Source organism: Ostrinia furnacalis, unplaced genomic scaffold (genome assembly GCF_004193835.3).
Source record: "Ostrinia furnacalis isolate ACB-3 unplaced genomic scaffold, ASM419383v2 OfSCF7014, whole genome shotgun sequence".
Lineage (NCBI taxonomy): Eukaryota > Metazoa > Arthropoda > Insecta > Lepidoptera > Crambidae > Ostrinia > Ostrinia furnacalis.
Window position 1 is genome coordinate 163,748 of NW_021137253.1, and position 23,363 is coordinate 187,110.

At 39.3% G+C, this 23,363-nt stretch overlaps 2 protein-coding genes across 3 annotated transcripts; one reads left to right on the forward strand and one right to left on the reverse strand.

The window, feature by feature from the left end:
- Positions 1 to 5,574: 5,574 nt before the first annotated feature.
- Trissin (trissin) lies at positions 5,575 to 9,624 on the forward strand. 2 transcript variants are annotated; one of them, XM_028318842.1, is made up of 4 exons: positions 5,575 to 5,663; positions 5,991 to 6,062; positions 7,852 to 7,985; positions 8,984 to 9,624. In XM_028318842.1, exons 1-4 carry the CDS (start codon positions 5,624 to 5,626, stop codon positions 9,152 to 9,154), a joined length of 417 nt encoding a protein of 138 aa, XP_028174643.1. In that variant the 5' UTR covers positions 5,575 to 5,623; the 3' UTR covers positions 9,155 to 9,624. The 2 variants fall into 2 exon arrangements, with proteins under 2 accessions (XP_028174643.1, XP_028174646.1); XM_028318845.1 differs by lacking the exon at positions 5,991 to 6,062.
- A 370-nt stretch (positions 9,625 to 9,994) lies between these two features.
- On the reverse strand, positions 9,995 to 22,209 carry CCAP (crustacean cardioactive peptide). Its single transcript, XM_028318840.1, has 5 exons — positions 22,177 to 22,209; positions 13,220 to 13,333; positions 12,329 to 12,410; positions 10,903 to 10,970; positions 9,995 to 10,607 (listed from the first exon to the last, which is right to left on the reverse strand). The coding sequence occupies exons 2-5, from the start codon at positions 13,292 to 13,294 to the stop codon at positions 10,446 to 10,448; spliced, it is 387 nt and encodes a 128-aa protein (XP_028174641.1). The 5' UTR covers positions 13,295 to 13,333; positions 22,177 to 22,209; the 3' UTR covers positions 9,995 to 10,445.
- Positions 22,210 to 23,363: the final 1,154 nt, after the last annotated feature.

Below are 23,363 nucleotides of genomic sequence, written 5' to 3' on the forward strand. Positions count from 1 at the left end.
ATACGTCACGTTTGAGTATGTGTCCAAAAATTTTTTATTATCTGTCTGACGGACTAAATAGAATTTCGATTTTATTACCCAGTCATCATCCCTATTCAAGATGTGTGTGTGTACACATATTATGTGCAAATGTTTTCCAAAAGAGCTGTGGTTTTCTGAATAAAGAAAAATAAAATAAATAAAATAAAAAGTTGACAATGATTTTTCCAATTTTATTGTGATTTTTGCACATAATGGACTACTTAATCAAAAATCTTTACAGCGTATATTTTTTTTGTCAATTACTGACTATTATGTATTATTTAGTTAATTACCATTGGGTATTGAGACAAAGAACTCTTTATTGTACTTAAGTTTTAAGTTTAAATTTGATTTTGAATTCGGTGTGTATGTTAAGTAAATCATTCCAATTTAGGTGTTGCGTTTTATTGTTTTCTTTTCAATTATCATTAGACTAGCGGTAGTAGTAGTACTTATTATTATTCTGTGTTAGCGGTCTCGGGTTCCATTCCCGGTGATATCTTTATTCTAAAAATAAAATGTAAAATGTGCTCGCAACTTGGGTCTGCTTCTAGATGGAGAGCAGAATTCATTGAACACGTAAACGGAAAAATCAGGAATGCCTTCTTTAAACTCAAGACTCTTTATAAAATAAGACCATTTCTAAAAGAAGAGCTGCGCTTAATGCTCACTGACTTACTCGTGCTCTCCCCTTTTAACTATTGCGGCTCAGTAATCGGTCCCAAACTAAATTTCAGCACTGAAAAAGATATTCAAAGGGTACAAAACGCTTGCATATGGTTTTGTTTTGATGTACCTCGAAGGGAGCATATAACCCCATACCTAAACAGTAAAGGGATACTAAATATGAAGGCTCGTAGGGAACTGCAGTTTGCCTGCATGGTCCACAGGACAATATGGAACAAAAAGCCTGAATATCTGTACGAAAAACTTCACTGGGTAAAAGACAGTGCACTAAGAAGTCTTCAAACAGCTATTCAAAATAGATTAAAAATACCTCAACATCTCTTTTCGATTTCGTGGCTCGTGGCTGCTGCTCAGAGGCGGGGCAAGACCTAAATTTGATGTGGGCAAGACAGATTTCGCGAGGTCTTGTTCTGTGGCGACCTGAAGACGGATTTTATGAAATAATAAAAAAAAGGGTCAAAGGTCTATACATTGACAGTTTCTGATTTCTTGATTCAGTGATTATTTTTAAAGGAATATTGCGCCAAAGAATAATGTTCGTCACTTAAAACCGTGTTGTTGCTTAATTTTGTGTCTGATTATGGCTGAATTTGTTTGGAAAAAAATATATTTTTACTTTTAACTACATTGTTTAGCTATCAAGAATTTATATTTAACAGTCAATGTTCGTATTGTGATATTGTCATCTCCACCTTGTATACATTTTTTCAAAATGTTTGATGCGCGCGCGAGGCCCCTTGTACCGCGAGGCCGTAGGCGGTGGCCCACGTCGCCTACGCCTTACGCCGCCTCTGCTGCTGCTAATATATGGAATGACTTACCGCCGCCTATGAAAGTAAAAATGAGTATCTATTGCTACCTTTAAAATGAAATACAAAGTGGCTCTAAAAGAAAGACAATTGGCAGCAGAGAGCTTAATTAGTGGATATTCCAAATTATTGCCCCTTAAGGATTTTTTAAATAGTCTACACACTGTACACACACACACACAAACACACACACACACCCACCACAGTACTCGTAGAAATTTCATTAGCTAGATTTTATTTATCGTCTTGCCTTGTCGCTAGTTGTTTTATTGTCGCTTGTTTAATTCACAAGGAGGAAGCTCTTAGCCTGCTTCTCACCTGATGGAAAGTGATGATCAGGCCGAAGGTAGAAACCAGGGATGTTGCGAATATCCGCATCCGCAAATGCGGAGCATCCGCATGGATTTGGACATCCGCATCCGCAATGAACAAATGCGGATTTTTATGCGGATGCGGATGTAAGACAAGTTACCACAAGAAAGAAATTGGGCACGGTCGAAGAATGGCGCGTGCTGTTCGCATTGATATTAACCAATGTAAACGAAAAAAATTGGTGACAAGATCCAACGGTTTGTTATAAACTATCATTTGTTTCTTATAAATAAATCATTTAACGTGTTTGCGCCAGTGCCGGATTAAAACTACTTGATGCCCTAAGCGATCCACACCACACCCTAGAAACGAGCAATCCTTCCTCAACCCCAGAGAAACCTCTACTTGTCGGGCAACTGTTAACATTGTTGTTATAACGGCAGACTTACTTAGGTGACAGAAAAATCTGCCCCCACATGGGAACGGTCGGTATCGAACCCGGGACCTCTGAAGCAGGTGGTCTTACTACTAGAGGCGGTTAACACAGAGGAGGCGAACCATTATAAACAAACGAACACACAATTAAAATTGAATCAATGCAGTTATGTGTCAAAATCTAGAGCCACAAAACACTTTGAGTGACTGCTATGTAAATTGAAAGCCTTTGAGGACCGCTGCCTTCACAACCCCGTTCAAACAGTAATATGAGACTAAAATACGCTGAGATGGAAGTCATGTTAGTAAACAATGCTATGAGCGTATGACACATCAGAACGATTTCTTTTAATGCTAATATTAATGCGATAGTAACTGTCTGTCTGTCTGTCTCAAGTAACCTTAATTTCGAACTCCTCCTATGTTCTTCTGATTAATTTCGTTGCGGGTCCAATGGCAGTTTAACTTTCCCCCGGGACAAACTTGACCTTCATTGGTTGGCTTTTTATGGCGGTCAAGCTGTAGATCCTGGCTACACAGGAGTTGCAGTGGTGGGAACGAGAGGTGGGAATAGTCCCGTGTCTGTCTCAAGCATAAATCACTGTAGGTACTTAGGTACTTAAATGAAATTCACGCCCGTTCGCAACATTATGAGAGGTCTCACAGTGCGCGTGGACGCACAGGGTAACACACGAACCAATCACAGAGCTCCATTCAACCACGATAGCCGAACGGTGAAGAAAGTCGGACTTGCCAACTCGAGATCCGAGGAACGCGGGTTCGAATCCCGCCGCCGCTCGACTATTGTGGTGAGGCGAGGGGCTAACGGGACTATTAGTAATTTGTGCAATACAAATTGCTAATAACTTAAAAAAAATAAATGAAATTCAGTTATTAGGGCCTTTTCCCATCCGGATCCTGCAAAACTGTCGTGTGAACACAAGTTTGTGTCAAATTCAAATTCGAACGGATCACTGCAAACGGGATACTTTTTTGAGGGACACTGCAAACGGAATGTGCGTGTGAATGTAATAAAATAAAACACATTGCAAAAAACAGTTCCTGCAAACAACATGATGTCTCCTTGTCTCCAGAAGTTTTTATTCAGTACCTAAATTACTTAAAAGCCCTTTCTAAGGCGCTTATACACGTCCCAAATATAGCTTGCCCTACCACCACTTCGGGACAAAATATGTTAGTTTTTATCCCTATTTTTCAAAGGGGAACAGCGTGAGATTTTTTCTGTGGCAGACCGAAATTTACGCGGGCAAAACCATGGGCAATACCTAGTTTAGGTTAATTTAAAAAGTTTAACATCATCATATTTAACCCAAAGCTACTTTGTTGCTATTTTGAACTTATTATCAATATTCCATCGCGCGACCGAAGTTTTTCTATATAAATGTAAAGCGATCGGACAGGGGACGTGCTATGACTATGGTATTGACTAGGTACCACCTCTTTAGATTGATTGAGGTGGGTCCTCAGGCACATAAAAATTTCATAAATATCATTTAATTTTGTAAGTAGGCTTTTAAAAAGCTCTTTTACACGTCCTATTTTAATCCTACCACTGCTTCGGGACAATAAATGGGCCAGTGCTGAAAAGAAGCAGCGCAAGAAACTCAGTCACTATTGTCGGTCTCCTTTTCTAGGGTTTACAGGTAGTAGACAGTTAAACTCTCTTTGCGACATCATTTCAGCCATAGGACGTCCACTGACGAACTAGGCCTCCCCCAATGATTTCTAGGTTGGTAGCGGCCTGCATCCAGCGCCTTTCTACCTTTATGATGTTGTCGGTCCACCTTCCTGGGTGGACGTCCCACGCTGCGTGTTCCGGTACGCGGCCTCCACTCCAGAACCTTGCTGCCCCATCGGCTGTAAGTTCTGCGTACTATGTGCCCTACCCATTGCCACTTCAGCTTGCTAATCTGTCCTGTCTTTGCGTACCTACTACCTAAGTAATAAACTGATCAATAGATAGATCATAGAGGTTTCTTTTTTTAGATAACGGGGACAGTTCTTTAGATGGATATTAAAAGATAAATCATATTAAAATGTTTCAATATAAATCACCATACCACCGCCCGGGCTCATACTTTAAGGACTGATATAGCCCGACGGATTAGCAAGCTGCAGAAGTGGCAATGGGCAGGGCACATAGTGCGCAGAACTGACGGCCGATGGGGCAGCAAGGTTCTGGAATGGAGCTATGTTACCGGCAAGTGCAGTGTGTGACACCCACCCACAAGGTGGACCGACGACCAACCACATAGAGGTAGCAAGAAGGCGCTGGATGAAGGCCACTACCAACCGGGCGATGTGGAAATCATTGGGGGAGGCCTATGTTCAGCAGTGGACGTCCTGTGGCTGAAATGATGATGAAGATAAACGAATTAATGAAAACAAAGATCCGCTCCTAAAGGGGACCTACCCCAGAAAGTTGATTTTAATTGAATTTCAAAAATATTTTGCTTATTATAGCTAGCTCTACCCACCCATCAACAAGACCTAGTACTACCTACCTGTAAATCGATTTTTTTACTGTCACCCAAAAGGGGACACTTGCCAGCATCTCACCTGATGGAAAGTGATGATCAGGTCAGGTGGAAGCGAGCTTCACTCGGAATCCTCGACTACAGAGGAACTGGCTATCTTACCACCAACTGTCAATACACAATATGGCGACAGATTTAGATAAAATGGTGGGAGCTAGCCAGGCAGACTTAGAACTAGTCTCACCACCAACCAAACAGAACAGAGATCCTACTGAGAATCGAACCCGGGACCTCTGGTATAGTCATCCGGTACGCGACCTACTACTTAGTCACGACTTAGTGGTTGACAAAAAGCGTATTTTGCAATGATATTTGGTATTATGTAAGTTTATTATGCATACTAAGGCAGGTACCAAAGTATTTGACCGCAATTGCACCTGGTGTTAAGTGAGATGCAGTCTAGGATGGTACATATCTGCCCTGTAAGTGCCTATTCACTCTCGCTTTGAAAAGGCCCGGATTTTCTATGTTAGTTAATCAGTAGGTTAACTGAAATTAAACAAAATTCTAACTTGTGACATTTCGTGAATAAAAGAAATCATCTGTATTACGGGTTCCCTGAAACTACAAATGTGCATATTATTCAAAAGCTAGCACAGATTTTTCGAAAATCACAAAAAGATGTAAGCAAAATGCTACAAGTGTCTTTCCACCCCTTGAGATCACCCACGCATATAAAGTAAGCAAACTCCACCCGATATAAAAAGGGGTACACCGTGGAGATCCACCATTCAGTCAGCAGCTGCTCATCCGCCATCTTGTGACTTTTGGCGGGAACAGTTGACGTTTTACTTTTTAAAGATGTTGAAGATAGCAGCTATTGTTTCACTGATGCTGATTGGTAAGTTTTAAAATTAAATTATTTTAAAAAGAAGATGGGAAATGTATTTTTAATAAATTATCACAAACTAATTGTAAGAATTCTACGAATTGAAGTTACAATAAGTACACTCCATTACAATTTTATTCTCATCTTTTTATGGGTAGAAACATAAATTATTATGAACCTACTTTTTCATAAACTTACTATATTTAAAAAAAATCAAAACTTAGTAATTTGGAAGATGAACATCGGTCTTTGCCATACGTAGGCACGTAATTACAGAATTTTAATGTAGTTTATAGAATTTAATGTAGTTTTTATTAAAAACTTACTGCCTTTTGTTAGCGACATGGTCCCAGGCGGACTCTAGGAAACACAAAAAGGATGCTACGGCCCCGGAAGACTTTGAGCCATCAGGTAACACTAAACTTGACGACCAAACATAGTCCTCTTTTCAATTTGAGCCAGTAAAATTGACCTTTCACTAAGTAATAGGCACACCAGATTTAATTTTGTACACTTAAGTCCAATAATTAATAAATGAAAACCATTAAAAGATCGACCATGCTTTCTTCAACTACCCTCCAAGGAGTTTCAGAGTGACCCTCTTTTTACAAGCTTTTTATTACTTTCATTTAAATTTGAGCCTGACGTGTGACCCAGTTTTTATTTGTGGTGTGTGATCCATAGACAACCCACGAATCGTTATTATAATCATGTTGAATATTCTCTGAATATTATTTCAATCGTCTACATGTTGCTGAATAACGAGGAAAAAACGCCAAAAAATCGCGACTCGCGATTGTTGTATGGGAGGCGACTTTAAATAGTTTATTTCGTTTTTAGTATTTATAGACATCTGTGAAAATTTTATGAGATGTCCAACCTGGTGACAACTTATTAGGGTTCCGTTTTTACCCTTTGTGTACGGAATCCTTAGGATTCGCAAGTAGCGTGGCCGCGTGGGTTGCCTTAAAAAAGGACTATGATGGACGTTTACTTTAGTGAAAAAGTTAAGTTTGTGTATCCTTCTCAGAGTTCAAATTAAATAAAGTTGTTTAAATGTTAGTGATGTTGAATCGTTAGTTGCAACTTTTTGTGTTTATTTATTTTAGATTTCGTCTAAATCTATCATGTTCTTGTCTCTTCCGACTTCCTTTTTTTGTTTCCTATGTCAATGTCTTTCTCTCTAAGGCGTTCTTAGCATGGTAGGTATCTGTTATTAGGCAATAGATTGTGTGTTAGTAAATTAGTTACCTAGTTAAAATTGTACTTGATTAATTTAGGTAAAGAATGGGGGGAATCTGTATGTGTGGCATGGTCTAGAATCTAAACTACACTCGGCATCAAATAAATCGCACTTCCCGCAACAAGCACTTCTCAAAAGTATGCATCCCCACTTCCCACCAACATTGGTTGCATTTGAAAGCTTACTTAGTTCTAACCTTCACTTCATTAAAGGAAAGGTTTTTATCCCAAAAATGTGTTTTTAGAAGGATCCAGCGTCACTTCTTCAAAAAATAGGTAGTTACGCTTGAGCCAACTTTTATGGCTTTAAAACTGGTAAATTGGGATTAATCACTATCCATCTGTTAAAAAGGACAAGATCATTATTTGGTTCTATAACCACAAAAACTGGTCTAATTGATCCCAGAGGTGAGCCCCAAGTGAGGCCTTTTTTCAAATCACATTTATGGTACCTATTAATTGTTTATAAAAAAATTAAATGTGTTTTTCTTTAAGTTTATTTATTGGGCTTACAAATAATACCAATATTGTTGGGGCACCATGATTGTTTCAGAAGAAAATCTTTAAAGTTCGCGTCGCGGAAGGTGCGATTTATTTGATGTTGAGTATGATCGTTTTATCATCTCCTACCTATTTTGTATTATGTAACAATTACTTACAGTTCTAATATCATTAGTTTAAGGATTTATCAATTGCTATCAATCCATAGTTGACCCACACTTGCATAAGACCAGATAAAACCCCTATAAAGTTTCTTTTTGTGACTTCGAGACGCATTAAACCTTTTCAAAAGAGATTGATAATAGTGACTGAGTTTCTTGCGCTGCTTCTTCTCAGCACAGGCCCATTTATTGTCCCGAAGAAGTGGTAGGGTTTAATACTGGGACGTGTAAAAGTGCTTTTTAAAAGCCTATTTGCATAAATAAATGCGTTTTATGAGCTTTTTTATCCCTTCCAGGCAGCACCCTGTGGGCTGCTGGCATATCCTGCGACTCCTGCGGGAGTGAGTGCGCGTCAGCATGCGGCACCAGGCACTTCAGGTCGTGCTGCTTCAACTACCTGAGGAAGAAACGCGGCCCTGAAGGCGTTAAGGTGAGCAGTGGCGGCGTAGCATAAGTTGGCACCCGGGGCGGCACCCCCCCCCCCCGTCATAATATAAATTATAGCCTGAGGCACCCCAGAATGGCACCCCCCCTGNATTATAGCCTGAGGCACCCCAGAATGGCACCCCCCCTGTCATGACATCACGACCGTCCTTGCCATGCAGATGCGTCAGTGAGTACTAATCTGCGCGACTTTGTCACCCCCTGATGCTTGGCACCCGGGGCGGACCGCCCCCACCGCCCCCCCCCCCCCCCCCTACGCCGCTACTGAAGGTGAGAGTTAGTCGAATCATCCAGTTTGTTTTGTGATACGGTCGTGTAAGCAGGTTTAAAGTACCTATTAGGTACGCGCAGAAGAAGACGGGACTATTCCCACCTCTCGTTCTTACCGCTGCAACTCCTGTGTAGCCACCTTGACCGCCATTAAAAGCCAACCAGTGAAGGCCAAGTTTGTCCCGGGAAAAGCTAAACTGTCGTTGAACAGAACAAGAGGTAACGTACTGATAGTGTGAGATTGTTGAGTTTTGAACATATTTTTTGTCACCATCATCAGGTCATTAGTCTCTCTCCACTCTCGCGAATGGAGGAATAGGCCTACACTCCCCACGCTGGCCAGACGGGTTGGGGAGGCCTAAAAATTCGCATATTGTTTTGTCAGTCACATCTAACGACGTCCATGGGACGAGTTAGGTCGTTGCAGGTTCACTGTCAGTTAACTTTCAAGAACAAAACTTGCCGTCAATGGTTGGGTTATTGGCGGTCAAGCTGTAGATCCTGGCTGCACAGGAGTTGCAGCGGTGTGAACGAGAGATGGGAATCGGCCCGTTCGTTTCAGCCAAATGACGTCCACTGCTGGACAAAGGCTTACCCCAAGGATTTCCACAATGACCGGTCCTGCGCTGTCTGCATCCAATACTTCCTGCTACCTTCACCAGATCGTCAGTCCACCTAGTGGGGCCCTTATTAAATTTAATTTTTGTTTCGCAGTTCTGGTATCCCAACCCTCAAGAGATGAAAGAGAATCAAGTGGATAAAATGCCGGTATATTTGGTCAAGAGCCTACCCGAGCCTTGGTACGCCAGCCTGTCAAACGATTTCAAACCTTACCCCTTCGAAGATGCGGTCGACAACCACATGCAGATCGTGTATGATGCTTAAGTTTTAAATTTTTAAAGGCTGCAATACCATTTCAAAATGTCTCTATGGCCAGCAATATACCTTTAAAAAAAGTTTGGATTGCCCGTCTGGTGTTTAGCCACCATATTATTTTCACAGATTAACTATGAAGTGAAAAATAAAACCTTCATGTAAAAAAGTTGTCAAAACTTTTTTTTTATATAAAAAATGGTCTTTTTGGCCAGTAAATTGCTGAAGATAGAGCATTTTGACCGTCAATTTTTTAAGAATGAGAGTCACCTGAGTATATTTTTACTAAATTATAGCAAAGCTAGCTTTTAAGTACAATATTAGATTAATAATAAATTAATTTATAAGGCTACCGATACCATAATTATGTAAACTAGCCGAGACTGACAACTATCATGGGCATTTTTTGTAATAACTAACTCAAACTGAAAATGTACTTTTGAAATTTTCTTTGGTCATTTTCCAAAAAATCCGCAAGCTGATGTTCCTAAATGTGTCTATTTTTTATTTTGTGTCGATGTTGGCTGGACACGATACAAAATCTCAACAAATTAAGATACGAATTTTAAAAATTAAGTAAAATTTATTAAATATGAAATAAAACTTTGGTATCCATGTGAAACTCTTTTATTTTCACGTTTGAAACATTTATAATAATATCCTTACACTAAAAACTAGAATTAAGGACAAATACAGCTCTTTGGGTGTGCTTAAGTAAAAAAAATCCAGTAAATATTGCATTTGGGCGAGAAATCGAACTATCGAATAATATGCAAGAACGTATATAATAATATACACGAGAGGCTTATGAGTGACTTGAAAAAAAAAATAGTTTTCTAATACAGACAGAGATCATTTAAGTTTTTATAAAAATGCTATAATGTTTTATTAGCCAGTAACAAGGAACTTAAAAACTATGTAAATAATCATCTACCTATACAAGTAACCTATGTCACCCCCTAGACTTAATTAAGATTAAAAACAAAACAACTTCCTTACATTAAACATGAGTTTGAATTTGAATAAATTAATTTTCTGTTAGATTACGTAGAAAGAAACGCAAACGTCAAACGTTGGCGCGCTTTTTGACAGTTGTTTAAAAACTTTTTAAATTTTTACGGCTTGAGGTCCGGTACTTTAATAACGACGAAGGAATAAACTGTCAAACATGTTGAGGTCCAACAAAAATAACAACAAAGAAATACAACCGTACAGCCTTTTAGAGATTATTTAAAAACTTGAGCTAAACGCTACGGCCATCTAGATATTTAGCCAGTGGTGTAATTTTTTAATACAGCGGTATTTATTGGTTGTAGTTGATTTCCTTCTGCTTTCGTCGAGCGATTTCGGCGCTGGCCTCCTGGATCGCTTCCCAGAGTTTGGCTTCGGACAGGATTTGGCGGGAGAGTTCTTCAATGGCGTTTTCGGAGTCCAGGAATGAATTTAGGGCGTCGTCGTCTACAAACTGGGAACAGAAATAATGATAAAATAAAAATTCATAAAATTCATTTATTTTTGCAAATAGGCTTTAAAAAAGCGCTTTTAAATAATATGTTGTTCCTCAATAGATTTATTAATATTGAGAGTTGTCCCTCCTGAAAATCTCAGAGAGCAGTGTCTCTTTGAAGGAGGTAAGTCAAACAATCAGACCTGAAAAAATGTGACTAGCCCCCCGCCTATGCCAGAAGCTAGGTATGATTTTACCAGGCCAGAAGCTGGTTACGCCCGCCCATGACAAAAAGTTTAATTTTGTGACTTACCTGTCGCTGCCTCATCAGCTCTTGGACCGGCATGCCTGGTGCACCCTGGGATCGCTTGCGACCACATCCTGGAATTAGACAAAAATGTATATTAGTTCTGTAAATTTCAACGTATAATTTACGCACTTTTCAACTTTACGTCACTATTTATATTTTTATTATAATAAGCTCTCGTGCGTTATTTTATGTTACGAACCAAATAAATGTTCTTTCTTTCTTTATCATCATGATGTACCATGCTCATGGTGAAAACATCTCTTCCCTAAAGGTAGGCGATATTTAAACATTTGTCTGTCACAGCGTTGCACAAGCAACAATAATCCCCAATACATATAAGTTTCTTTTTCCAAAGTAATTATCTAGGTACAGTCGACGGTAGATCGACCTACCACCCAATGGCACATTTGAACTATGTTCCAAATCTATGGAGAAAGTCGTCATTTAGATTTTCTTAATGATAAGTCATCCTGGGAGTAGGATTATGGTCCTCTCATGCTCGCACTAAAAAGAATTAAAATGAAAAGTAATGTATAAACTCATAATAATTTCTCAAATGTTATAGTGTCATGCTTCTCAATCTGGACTGTTACTTAGCTTTATTATTAGTTTTTTATTTTAAAGAGATAACTTGGAATTGTCATTCTCACTAAAATGTCTCTGGGGTGGTGGCGTAGTGAGGCAGGTCGTTACATTCCCTCTAATATGGTCGAGTGAAGCGATGGCTGGTTCACTCGTCATGTCTGTGAACAGGCGCTGCTTTCGGGGACTGGTCAATCCAAGTTATTCAAATTTATGTATGCGAGTCATTTCTACTAGTATCTTAATATGTAAGTCTAGATATTAGCACGTCACTACCTTGTTTAATATACCACGCAATCTTGTATACCCATTCTTATAAGATACACCATACAAGAATGCATGGTAAATTCAGTGAACTGCTCCTGAATCGAATGTACCTACTACTACTATTTCTATTTATTTATATTAACCGGCAGACAGTGGTGACTGAGTTTGTTGCGGCGCTTCTTCTCAGCACTTGCCAAATGTTGGTCTCGAAGCGCTGGTAGGGCAAAAAGATTATGAGACATGTAGAGGCTGCTTAAGAGCAAAATGACGATTTGTAAGAACTATTTATTAGTCCAAACAAATAAAGAAATTTTGACTTTGACTTTGACCATTTCATGAAAATCGGTAAGCATCCCATTGCTATTGCTATTTATATTGTTATCCAGCGAGGAAATGCAGCCAGCATTCCTTGCCTCGCGCGGACACGCTTTTATTTTTGAGTTATCAATAAGTTTTTTCTTTATTCGTTAAGTTTGCGTTTGTAGTTTAATAAAGACTTCAACGTCCTTACGAAAAGAAATAAAAATAAAAAGAATTCGACCCATAGTTCATTCTTTAAATGTGAAACAGAATACCTTACCTGTGAAAGCATTGCAGAAGGGTCTCTTCTTGGGCGTCATCACCATTTCCTCCGAGAGCCGAGGGTCGAAGGACCTCGGGATCTGAAGACAAGACAAATACCTCATCAATCGTCATCATCATCATCAACAACCCTTTGTAGTCCATTGCTGGACTATGCGCCTCCTACACTTTAGTGGAGGGTTTCGCCATAATCTCCACGCTTGACAGATGGGTTGTAGATTGCAGTTTTAAAGATAACCTCATAAGTTACTGAAATTTTCCCGAACACTAAGATCTGGGTTTCATCAAGGCGAGAGTGTTCAGGCTTTCCCACTCGGTGGACCGACGATCTGGTAACGGTCGCGGGAACCGGGAACCATCTGGATGCGGGCTGCACAGGATCGGTCGTTGTGAAAATCCCTGCCTTTGTCCAGCATTGGACAGCATTCGATTGAATGAAACGACATTTGACTCAAAAACATACTTAAATAAATTACGACAGAAAACGAACAGGCTAACACTAAATTATTTAAACGTGAAACGAAAATGTTTCAATTAGGTATAACCTATTCGCATGGACCATTTTTAATTTTTTCGTAGTAAAGGACTGCAAATTTCTCTTCACAAATGAATGTTGTGCTAAAATAACATACCCTAATTAAATCATTACAAACTTCGTTATGTTGAAAGTTTTTATAATAAAGTGGCCCCCAAGTTTTATTTTAGTTTCTAGACCAACTTTTTTAGATGGAACCTGTTCAAATCTTTTTATCCGACTGCGTCAGAAGGAGGGTTATGTTTTTAGATGGTATTGATTAGTTAATTAAAATTATAATATTATGCCAGCCTGGAAAGAAAGTTACCTGTTGAAAATATTTTTTTTTACCAATTTATACAATGAAAAACATACCGTGGCCGAATAGCAGCAGTCCACCAAAATAACGAACACGGCGAACAGCACGTAAACGCGGGAAACGGGCGCCATGGCGGGAAAACTGACAGCTGCTGAGCAAAGATGGCCGACCTGAAAAAAAATGAAATAATTTTATGAGAACTGACGGCCGAAGGGGCAGCAAGGTTCTGGAGTGGAGGCCGCGTACCGGAAAATGCAGCGTAGGACTACCTACAAGGTGGACCGACGACATCTTAAATGTAGTAGGAAAGCGCTGGATGCAGGCCGCTACCACAACCGGTCAATATGAAAGTCATTGGGGGAGGCCTATGTTCAGCAGTGGACGTCCTACGGCTGAAATGACAAAATTTGTAGAAACCGACAATATTGTACATGATGCGTACTGCGTTCACTTCGACTTGTCCACAGACCGCATTCAGTGTGGCAAATCCTATTTTAAACTATAATTTAATTAATTTATTAAACCAAGTCACAAAGCCCGACGACAATAAAACACTCAATACCAAGATTAATTTCTTATTACGACGCTCATATTTCGGAGCCCCGCTGAGCACAGCGGTCGGCTTTATTATGGGAATATGCCTGAAGAATAAAATAAATATTATTCAGCCTCTGAAATTCAAGAAATGTTCACAAATAACCAGGAGCTTTCATTTTCAGGCTATTTTAAGTTCCGACGAAAGAGGAAGTAGGTTAATTTATATTTTATCAAAAACCCGTACGTGTTTTTAAACTTTCACTTCAGTAAGTAGGTATTTCTTTAAAACATTTTATTTTAGGACTGGAAATTTAGGCTGAGTTGTTCCATCTAACTTTAACCGTAACTATACCTAACCATAACCGGTGTTTTTGTGGGGAGTTTGACAGACTTGACGTTTGTTAAAGTTAAAGTCAGATGGTGCAACCCAGCCTTAATTTGTTGTCAATAGTGTACAATTTAATACACACTTCTTTTTTTTTGGCTGAAACGAAGTGAAGGCACAATTTTAAATGCTTTGATAAAATCCCCTACAAACAATACTCAAAACTCATAAAGTGTAGATTGATTCATTTTATCGGTTTTCGGTTGACTTCATTAAAACATTAATAAATCATTCAATTTAAGCATTGGTATTATGAAAAAAATTGCGATTATAAATATTAATTTTACATTTTCTAGCGTTAAAGAGTCGCATCTCCTCAACCTATATTGACTTAAAAAAAGCGAATTGTCAGGTGGGAATCGAACAAAGGATTTATTTTTCAAGTTATTTAAATAAATAAAAATGGCTTGTAGGAAACAAGCCATTTTCCCCATAATAAGAAGAGTTACTACACCCTAGTTAAACCTTAAACTCTTAAATTGTCATTTAGTATGGAAATGTCGTTTAATCCAGGGTTCTTCCTAGCTGTAACTTTTTATTAATAAGTGGTGTTCAATAAGATACTAATTTATTTTTACCATCTGTAATATTGTGTTTGTTCCGGCGTTTCTTCTCAGCACTTGCCATATTATTGTTTGTCTCGAAGCGCTGGTAGGGCCCAAAAGATAAGGAGACATGTAAAGTGCCCCATAAGGGCTACCTTTTTTTTATATTTACTATATTTGACGTTCATAAGTGCCACTTGTGGTCTAAACTGAATAAATATTTTTGATTTTGATTTTGTAAGGTCACGTGCCAATAAATATATAAAAATCAAGAAACTAAAGTACCTAGACGTTACAAGTCTTCAAATAGCAGCTACCAAATTGGCAGACGGCAAATTAAACTCAAAAGTTAAGCGCTAATATTGTTTAACTAACTTAACTCCGTTGATTGCTATCCACCTGCTAAATAAACTGCCAGTTAAATGCGTTACGAGTTTGTCCTTTCGATCAATTAGTAGAGTTCTGTCCTACAGTTCGGGTAATTGTGTAAATAACTGAGTTTCCAAAGAGTTTTCTGTACAGACATAAAAAAGTCGTGAAAGTATTTTTTTTCTGCTATTCAGGTTTTGTAAAGCGCTTTAAACGTCATAATATTACTTCAATATCATTGCTTTGGGACTATAATGAGGCCAATGCTTGAAGAAGCAGCGCAAGAAACTTGCACCAAGACAGTCCTATCCCGTCTGGCCAGCAGCGTGGGGAGTGTTTTTTTTTTATCCACAACGAGGAAGCTCTTGGCCTGTATCTCACCTGATGGTAAGTGATGATCAGGCCGAAGGTGGAAGCGAACTTCACCCGGAATCCTCAACCACAGAGGAACTGGCTATCTCACCTCTAACTGCCGGAACACAACAATGCTGTTAACATTGTTGTTATGGCGACAGACTTAGGTAAGATGGTGGTAGCGAGCCAGGCGGACTTGGAACAAGCCCTACCACCAACCAAACCAAACAGAAAATTCTGCCCCCACTGGGAATCGAACCCGGGATCTCTGTGTCTGAAGCAGGTGGTCTAACCACTAGACCACAGAGGCGGTGTAGGCCAAATCCTCAATTTGCCTCTGGTAAATTAGAGAGTCGTGATCCTGAATTGGAGACAAAATGACCTGATGATGATGCCCTTAACTTAAAGAGTTTAAACTGCTCTTGCTTGCTGTCAAGCAGTAGACCCTTCGAAACTCCTCCTATGTTCTTCTGATTAATTTCGTTGCGGGTCCAATGACAGTTTAACTTTCCCCCGGGACAAACTTGACCTTCACTGGTTGGATTATTGGCGGTCAAACTGTAGATCCTGGCTACACAGGAGTTGCAGCGGTGAGAGCGAGAGGTGGGAATAGTCCCGTAATTTGTATTTTTTATGAAAACAGCTGTTTGTGAGACTTTCTCCCTAATTGCAAACGCTTCTGTAAGTATAATGATTTTCCATTTTTTTGTAATAATATTATCTCCATTTCCATGCAAATCGGTGATTTTAGATCGATCCGATAAAAACGAATGGGTTTGAGAGCTTTTTTCGGTAATTTGATCAGACCTACTTGATTGAACTTTACGTATGTAAACATAAGAAAGCTTAGTTTTATAATTAACACTGTGGTAATTTAAATAAACAAATACCTATAGGAAACTGGTTGAACGATGTATTCCTGTGGGTTACTTCCTAAAATTGTTACGTTCATATTGCGACACAATTTCTAATTTATAGCCTGTGAAATTAGTTTTCACTAGCTTCAATTTTCCTGGCAGCAAGGTTCTGGAGTGGAGGCCGTACCGGAAAACGCAGCGTAGGACGTCCACCCACAAGGTGAACCGACGACCTCATAAAGGTAGCAGGAAGGCGCTGGATGCAGGAGATGTGAAAATCATTGGGGGAGGCCTATGTACCAGTGGACGTCCTGTGGCTAAAATAATGATGACTTCTAGCCTATTATAAGATCAGTGCCACACCTACTTCTGCAAACACCGCGTTATTACAAGTATTACACCCAAATTGCTATTACATCTACATTATGGCAATTGTTGTATTACAGCCTGTAATAAAATTTATGACAAGGCGAGCCACGCAATACTATCTTATTACGGTAATACTAAATATTATGACAAGTAAACAAGTCGTAAGGGCCCTTCCTTATGGCACTCCAGTTTTGTGGAATCCTGCATTACAGGATATCTGACTATCCCGATTTTGCGGTATTGCAAAAAACGTACCATGCAGGAAGTTAGGTTACTAATGGGGAACACGGTTACTAAACAATTACTTGGAATTAAACAGGATCCTATTTTTACTGGTTCAGTTTAACGAAAAATCCGTTTTTTCCTATAAATCTTCCTACTAATATTATAAATGCGAAAGTTTGTGTGGATATCTGGATGTTTGTTACTCTTTCACGCAAAAACTACTGAACGGATTTTAATGAAACTTTACAGTATTATTGTTTATAACCCAGAATAACATATAGGCTATAAATTATGACGATATGTGACAAACTAAATTTCACGCGGGTGAAGCCGCGGGAAATTCTAAATATAATATAACTCAAATGTGACTGACTGACATAGTGATCTATCAACGCACAGCCCAAACCACTGGACGGATCGGGCTGAAATTTGACATGCAGGTAGATGTTATGACGTAGGCATCCGCTAAGAAAGGATTTTACGAAACTCCACCCCTAAGGGGGTAAAACGGGATAAACGCGTACGAAGTCGCGGGCGGCCGCTAGTACTTTATAATCTAGGTAAGTTTTGGCTGCAGGTTTATCTACGCGAATTGCTATTTGCCAAAGAAAGTCTTCCAGGCTGTGGTAATATCGAAGATAAGCTTTATTTTTAATTGAAAAACCAGAAAAAATAACTAGAAATGTTAGTGAAATACTCATTGTGTATTGTGTTATAATGGACAATAGACGAAGAAGGTGCACTTATTTTTTAACCGACTTCAACAAAAGGAAGTTCTCAAATCGGTTGGTATTTTTTTTTTAACATGGCGTCGTGTGGTTTAACAGTGTAGGAATCGCGCGAAAAAGAAATAATCCACCATTATTAAAAAAAAACTGCCACATGCTTCACTTTTCCGCTTAACACACTTATTTAAAAAGTCTATTTAAAACGAGAGAGAGAGAAATAAAATAATGTTAAATTCGTAGGAGAACCAAAATAACCGACATAGCCCGCAGCATTGCTAAAATCAAGTGGCAGCGGGCAGGGCACTTAGCTCGCAGAGCTGATGGCCGCTGGGGCAGAAACGTTCTCGAGTGGCGACCAGTGGCGGCGTAGCATGGGTTGGCACCCGGGGCGGTCACCCCCCTCCCCCCAGTCATAAGCCCTAAGGCACCCCCTGGTACCCCCCAGGATTTTGCCCATTCAAAGATTAAAAGACAATCCCCCCCCCCCCATCCATGACATAGACCGCAGATTCGCCATGCAGATGCGCCAGTGAGTACTAATCTGCGCGACTTGTGTCACCCCCTGATGCTTGGCACCCGGGGCGGACCGCCCCCACCGCCCCCCCCTTACGCCGCTACTGGTGGCGACCACGGGCCGGAAGACGTAGCGTGGACAGGCCTCCCACTAGGTGAACTGACGATCTGGTAAAGGTCGCGGGAAGCACCTGGATGAGGGCAGGACTGGCCGTTGTGGAAATCTTTGGTCCAGAAAAGGACGAAATTTAGCTGAAAACATTTGAAGTAAGTACATATTTTAAAATGAGAGTTTCTTTTTTACAGAGGCCCTACTGATACCAAACTATTTCATGGCAAATGAGTTGCCTGAAGATATTGCGGTTTGATTTTAAACGAAAGAGAACAAACGCAACAATAATTGTGTTTCAATGTATATTTTCCATTAAAAACTTGATTGCAACGTGAGGTTCGCGATGTAATTGGAAGTAAAAAATATTATTCATTGTACACTATTTATTTTTCTTATTATGCAATCCCAACTAATATTATAAATGCGAAAGTAACTCTGTCTGTCTGTCTGTTACGCTTTCCCGCTTAAACCTCGCAACCGATTTTGATGAAATTTGGCATAGTGATAGTTTGAGTCCCGGGAAAGAACATAGGATAGTTTTTATCCCGGTTTTTGAAACAGGGACGCGCGCGATAAAGTTTTTCTGTCACAGACAAAATTCTACGCGGGCTAAGCCGCGGGCGGAAAGCTAGTCGTATTATATTTCTGTTGGTGAAATTGATTACAAAATAATATGTAGAGATATTCCTACTTCCCTACTAAGTAATCTACAATCTATAAAAGCGAAAGGTCACTGATTGACTGACTCACTCATCACGAAATCTCAGAAACTACAAGTGCTAGGAGTCTCAAATTTTGCATGGGGGTTCCTTTTAGAACGTAGGTGCTCACTAAGACGGGATTTTGCAAAATTCAACTCCTAAGGGGGTAAAACGGGATCCACGCGTACGAAGTCGAGGGCGGCCGCTAGTCTATACAATAAATAGCGAAATACCACTCACTGATTAACCACTAAATCTCAGATACTAAAACGCCTACAAACATGAAATTTGGCAGGTAGGTTCCTTATAGGGTGACAGACATTCGCTAAGAACGGATTTTACGAAATTCCACCCCCGAGGAGGTAAAACGGGATCCACGTGTACGAAGTCGCGGGCGGGCGCTAGTTGTGCTATACACCGTGTTACTTTGCATTCTTGCCATATTCACAGAGATAAAAGTAGGGACCAATTGAATGATCAAACGAACTTACCAAGTGAAGTTCGATCTAAATTATCCTGTTTTCGCCGAAGAGATTTATTTTACCATGTAGTAGTACCCCTGTACGACAACCCAATCCGCACACAATATTCAGCGTAGTAGTATTAAAAAACAAAAGAGCGGGCAACCCCACCCCTACCACGCTGTGGGCTCGGTGTCCGAGCGGTCTCATTATATTTAGAGAAGAGATGACATTGACGTTTACCTCCAGGGAAGAAGATATAGAAATCTTCGGGTTGGGAGGGACCTTAAATCTCTTCGGCGAAAACAGGATAATTTAGATCGAACTTCACTTGGTAAGTTCGTTTGATCATCGTCCAATCCACTGTTCACCAAACGTATTATTCGCGCACTTGACGTCCTTATTGTGGGGGAGCACCATCCTGCTGGTAGTAGAGCATTTGGTGTAACGCTAAGGGTACGTCATCAAGCATTTCGTTTAAGACGTCTTGCAGACACTCCAAGCACCATTTTGATTAAATTATTCGTTGTTTGAATACACTTCAGTCATTTTTGTATTATTTATAACGTGATTTGTGATTGATGGATTTCTCAGTTTTTTACAAAAATGTCAAAAAGACATTTTAAAGACAATAGATTGCAATAGATATTTAAAAATACAATAAAAAGTAAAAAAGTCTCCATCGCCATCGCTAACATAAGTGATGTGCATGCGTTACGATAGTTAGTGATGTGTTTAACAGATTGTCGATAAAATAAAATATTCAAAATTAAAAATCAAAATTTTCGGGCATTATTTTTTAACGGATTTGTGTTCAGTATCAGTAATATAGTTACCTCTGTAAATATGGCAAGAATGCAAAGTAACACCCTGTATACCCCCAAATTCGTCCCAATGGACTTCATTACAGTACAATAGAATGCCTTATCAAAGGCTTGGGAGCGCATGTTTTATTAACGACCGATTATTAGCCTATCTGAGATTTTAACTGCAACACTGGTCTCAGGCATGATTCGGCCATTTTAACTGTGCTAGAGAATTTGAATCCTCTCAAATCAATTTAAATAGTTTATTCAGTACATCCAGGGCGCTACACGTCCCTTTATGCCCTACCACCACTTCGGGACAACATATGGGCTGGTGCTGAGAAGAAGTGGCGAAGAATGAACAATTTGAGAAAAACTTTAAAAAAACGTGGTCGTGTGTGCTCATAGGTTCCTTTAAAAACTGTAACCTAACTAACTAGTTGACTACGGAAAAAAATATTAAAACGTAAGAAATGTTGAGAACACAACCGTAATTCAATTGTAACAAAGATTCGACCTGTTGCGTACTTTTTGGCTACTTTGGGTGTCACAATTATTTGACGCTGATTCAAAATAGACATGACCTTTACGATATCTTAATCTAGCTTAGTGACAACAATTAGTTAGATTTATCAATTAATTTGATTACTAAGCGACGATAGCGCGGTGAAGGTGTCGGACTGGCCGACTCGAGATCCGAGGAACGCGGGTTCGATCCCCGCCGCCGCTTGACTATTGTGGTGAGCCCACTCGTAACACAAGCTTATATGGCTTACCACGAGGGGTTAACGGGATTATTAGTTAGTCATATATTAAAAAAAAAAACTTAAAAATAACACATATCAGAAACTAGTGTGCCCGCGACTTTGTACGCGTGAAAATACATAGTTTGAATAATAATTTTCCCGTTTTTGCAGCATTTTTCTTGACTGATCTGCCCCTATTAGCTGTGTGTTGTTGTTATGTAGCCTAAAGCCTTCCTTGATAAATGGGCTATCCAACATAAAAATATTTTTACAAATCGGACCAGTAGTTTCTGAGATAAGCGCGTTCAAACAAACAAACTCTTCAACTTTTATAATAATAGACAAGTATGAATAACTAGTATTCACAAACATTACTGTGAGGTCTCACAATGCGCGTGGACACACAGGGTGACACACAAACCAATCACAGAGCTCTATTCAACGCTGTGCGTTTGATTTGGCAAGCATCGTTTGTGTATACGGGCGTTATTAACATAAAATGTTATCCCTACTTACAAGTATGGTGACAGGGCATTTTTATGTGGTTTTAATGGAACTCCCATGTTGTGGTGATGCGATACAAGATGCAACACAAAATGTGCATGTAAAAATATAAAATTAGCATGTATAATAAACTAAGTATCAGTACTAGTTTTAGATCGCGGTTTTTCCCGGATTAATTTTGATATGCCATGGGTTTTGCTTACACTTTCACTGGTTTTAATTCTTTTTCTATAGGTAATAAAAAAGCATCTCTTTTGATATAACACTTTTTCAGTGAAATTATTGTCAAAATCAGTCCAGCCGTTTTGGAGATAAGCAAGTGCAGATAGAGAAAATGTTGTAGAAAATACCTACGATTGAAAGCTTTAAGTTGCATAGTAAAAATAATTGTTTTGCATTAATTAAACTTTATTATTTGTACCTAATGAAGAAAGAGAATAATAATTCTGCAAAATCTACACTTTTATAGGGAGTTTTCAGAATTAATTTAAATTATTTTAAGGGACTTTTTTTGTCAAAATTATTCTTCTTCTCCGTCTCAATATTATCATCAAATTAAAATTCTTTACAAGTTACGTAGGCTCATAGCCCACTTCTACACATTCCAAACACAACTAGCCCACTGTAAATCAAAAACTATCCCAACATCAAAAAAATCCCCCAAAATCAAAGTCAAAAGTCAAAACTTCTTCATTTGAGTTGACTATTAAATACTGCTTACAAATCGTCAAATACTAAAAAAATCTCTCTCATGGAGCCTTTACACGTCTAATCTCCACACAGTAACAAATATCCACTTACCTGGACTTCTTCCGGGAAGAATGGACACTGTACCTGGACTCCAAAGACTGAATGCAGGCGTCGGGAACGCGCCTGTTATATAGGGAACCGTGGGCAGGGAACAGGGAACGAATGGAGTCGGTAAAACCCACGCGGTTGTTAAATATTTTGAGAAAATAATGGAAGGCAGCGTGAAGGGAAAAAATAATGTTAGCCAGGTAAAACTATTCGTATTTTTAATTTTGAAAATGTGGACCATGGTCTGAAAAAGTTAGTAAAAGTTTAGTGTAGGATTTTGTGTAGGTTTTTTTTTTCAGTTAAACGATTACGTGAATATTTTATTATAAAGAAGTAAAGTTTATGTGTTTGTATATTTGATAAATTGTAAGGGGTAATCTCGGGATCTACTGAACCGATTTTAAAATTCTTTCACCAACAGAAAGCCACATTATTGCTGAGTGTCTTAAGTTATATAAAAAACCGAAAAATTCCACGCGGGCGGAAAGCTAGTATCTAATAAATATAATAGAAGTATCTTTCTACACATTTCAAGTACATACAATTAAATGCTGTTGAAACATTGTTAAAATATATAAAGGGAAAAAGAAAGACAACGTAGTATTTATTCTTATCTATGAAGAGACAAAAGTCACCGGAGCGCGCGCGCCTTTACGTAATGCGACTACGAAGCTAGTGCACTACGACGCCTAGGCTACTACGAATCGTAGTCTGCTACGATGCGTAGTCAGCTACGATGCGTAGTCGACTACGAGCCTACTAGTTTAATACTACGAAGCGTATGTAGTCTGCTACGACTCGTAGTCTACTACGACGCGTAGCTTCTACTACGACAACGTGTAGGCGACTACGACACAACTACGACGCGTAGTCGGCTATGTGGCGTAGGCAACTACGGCGCGTAGCTGACTACGGCGCATAAATTCTACAACGACGCGTAGCTTCTACTACGAAACGTAGGCTACTACTCCGCGTAGCCTACTACGACGTGAAGTCAACTACGACGCTTACCCTACTACGAGTTACCCTTTTGTACCCTTCGCACCACCGGCCTGCACCACTGGTGGTCTAAAGGGTATTTTTTAATCCCTTTTGCACCACCAATAGTGCCGCCCTACCATTAACTGTAAAACGATAATCTATAATCATATTATTTTAATATTATAAAGAGGAAAGATTTGATTGTTTGT

Excerpts from the sequence above, each read along its gene's own strand:
- Trissin (XM_028318842.1), top strand. The coding sequence starts at position 5,624 with ATGTTGAAGATAGCAGCTATTGTTTCACTGATGCTGATTG. Across the intron at positions 5,664-5,990 it reads TGTTTCACTGATGCTGATTG|CGACATGGTCCCAGGCGGAC; the intron begins GTAAGTTTTAAA and ends GCCTTTTGTTAG. Across the intron at positions 7,986-8,983 it reads GCGGCCCTGAAGGCGTTAAG|TTCTGGTATCCCAACCCTCA; the intron begins GTGAGCAGTGGC and ends TTTGTTTCGCAG.
- CCAP (XM_028318840.1), bottom strand. The coding sequence starts at position 13,294 with ATGGCGCCCGTTTCCCGCGTTTACGTGCTGTTCGCCGTGTTCGTTATT. Across the intron at positions 10,971-12,328 it reads CTTCTGCAATGCTTTCACAG|GATGTGGTCGCAAGCGATCC; the intron begins GTAAGGTATTCT and ends GTCTAATTCCAG. Across the intron at positions 10,608-10,902 it reads AGCTGATGAGGCAGCGACAG|TTTGTAGACGACGACGCCCT; the intron begins GTAAGTCACAAA and ends TTCTGTTCCCAG.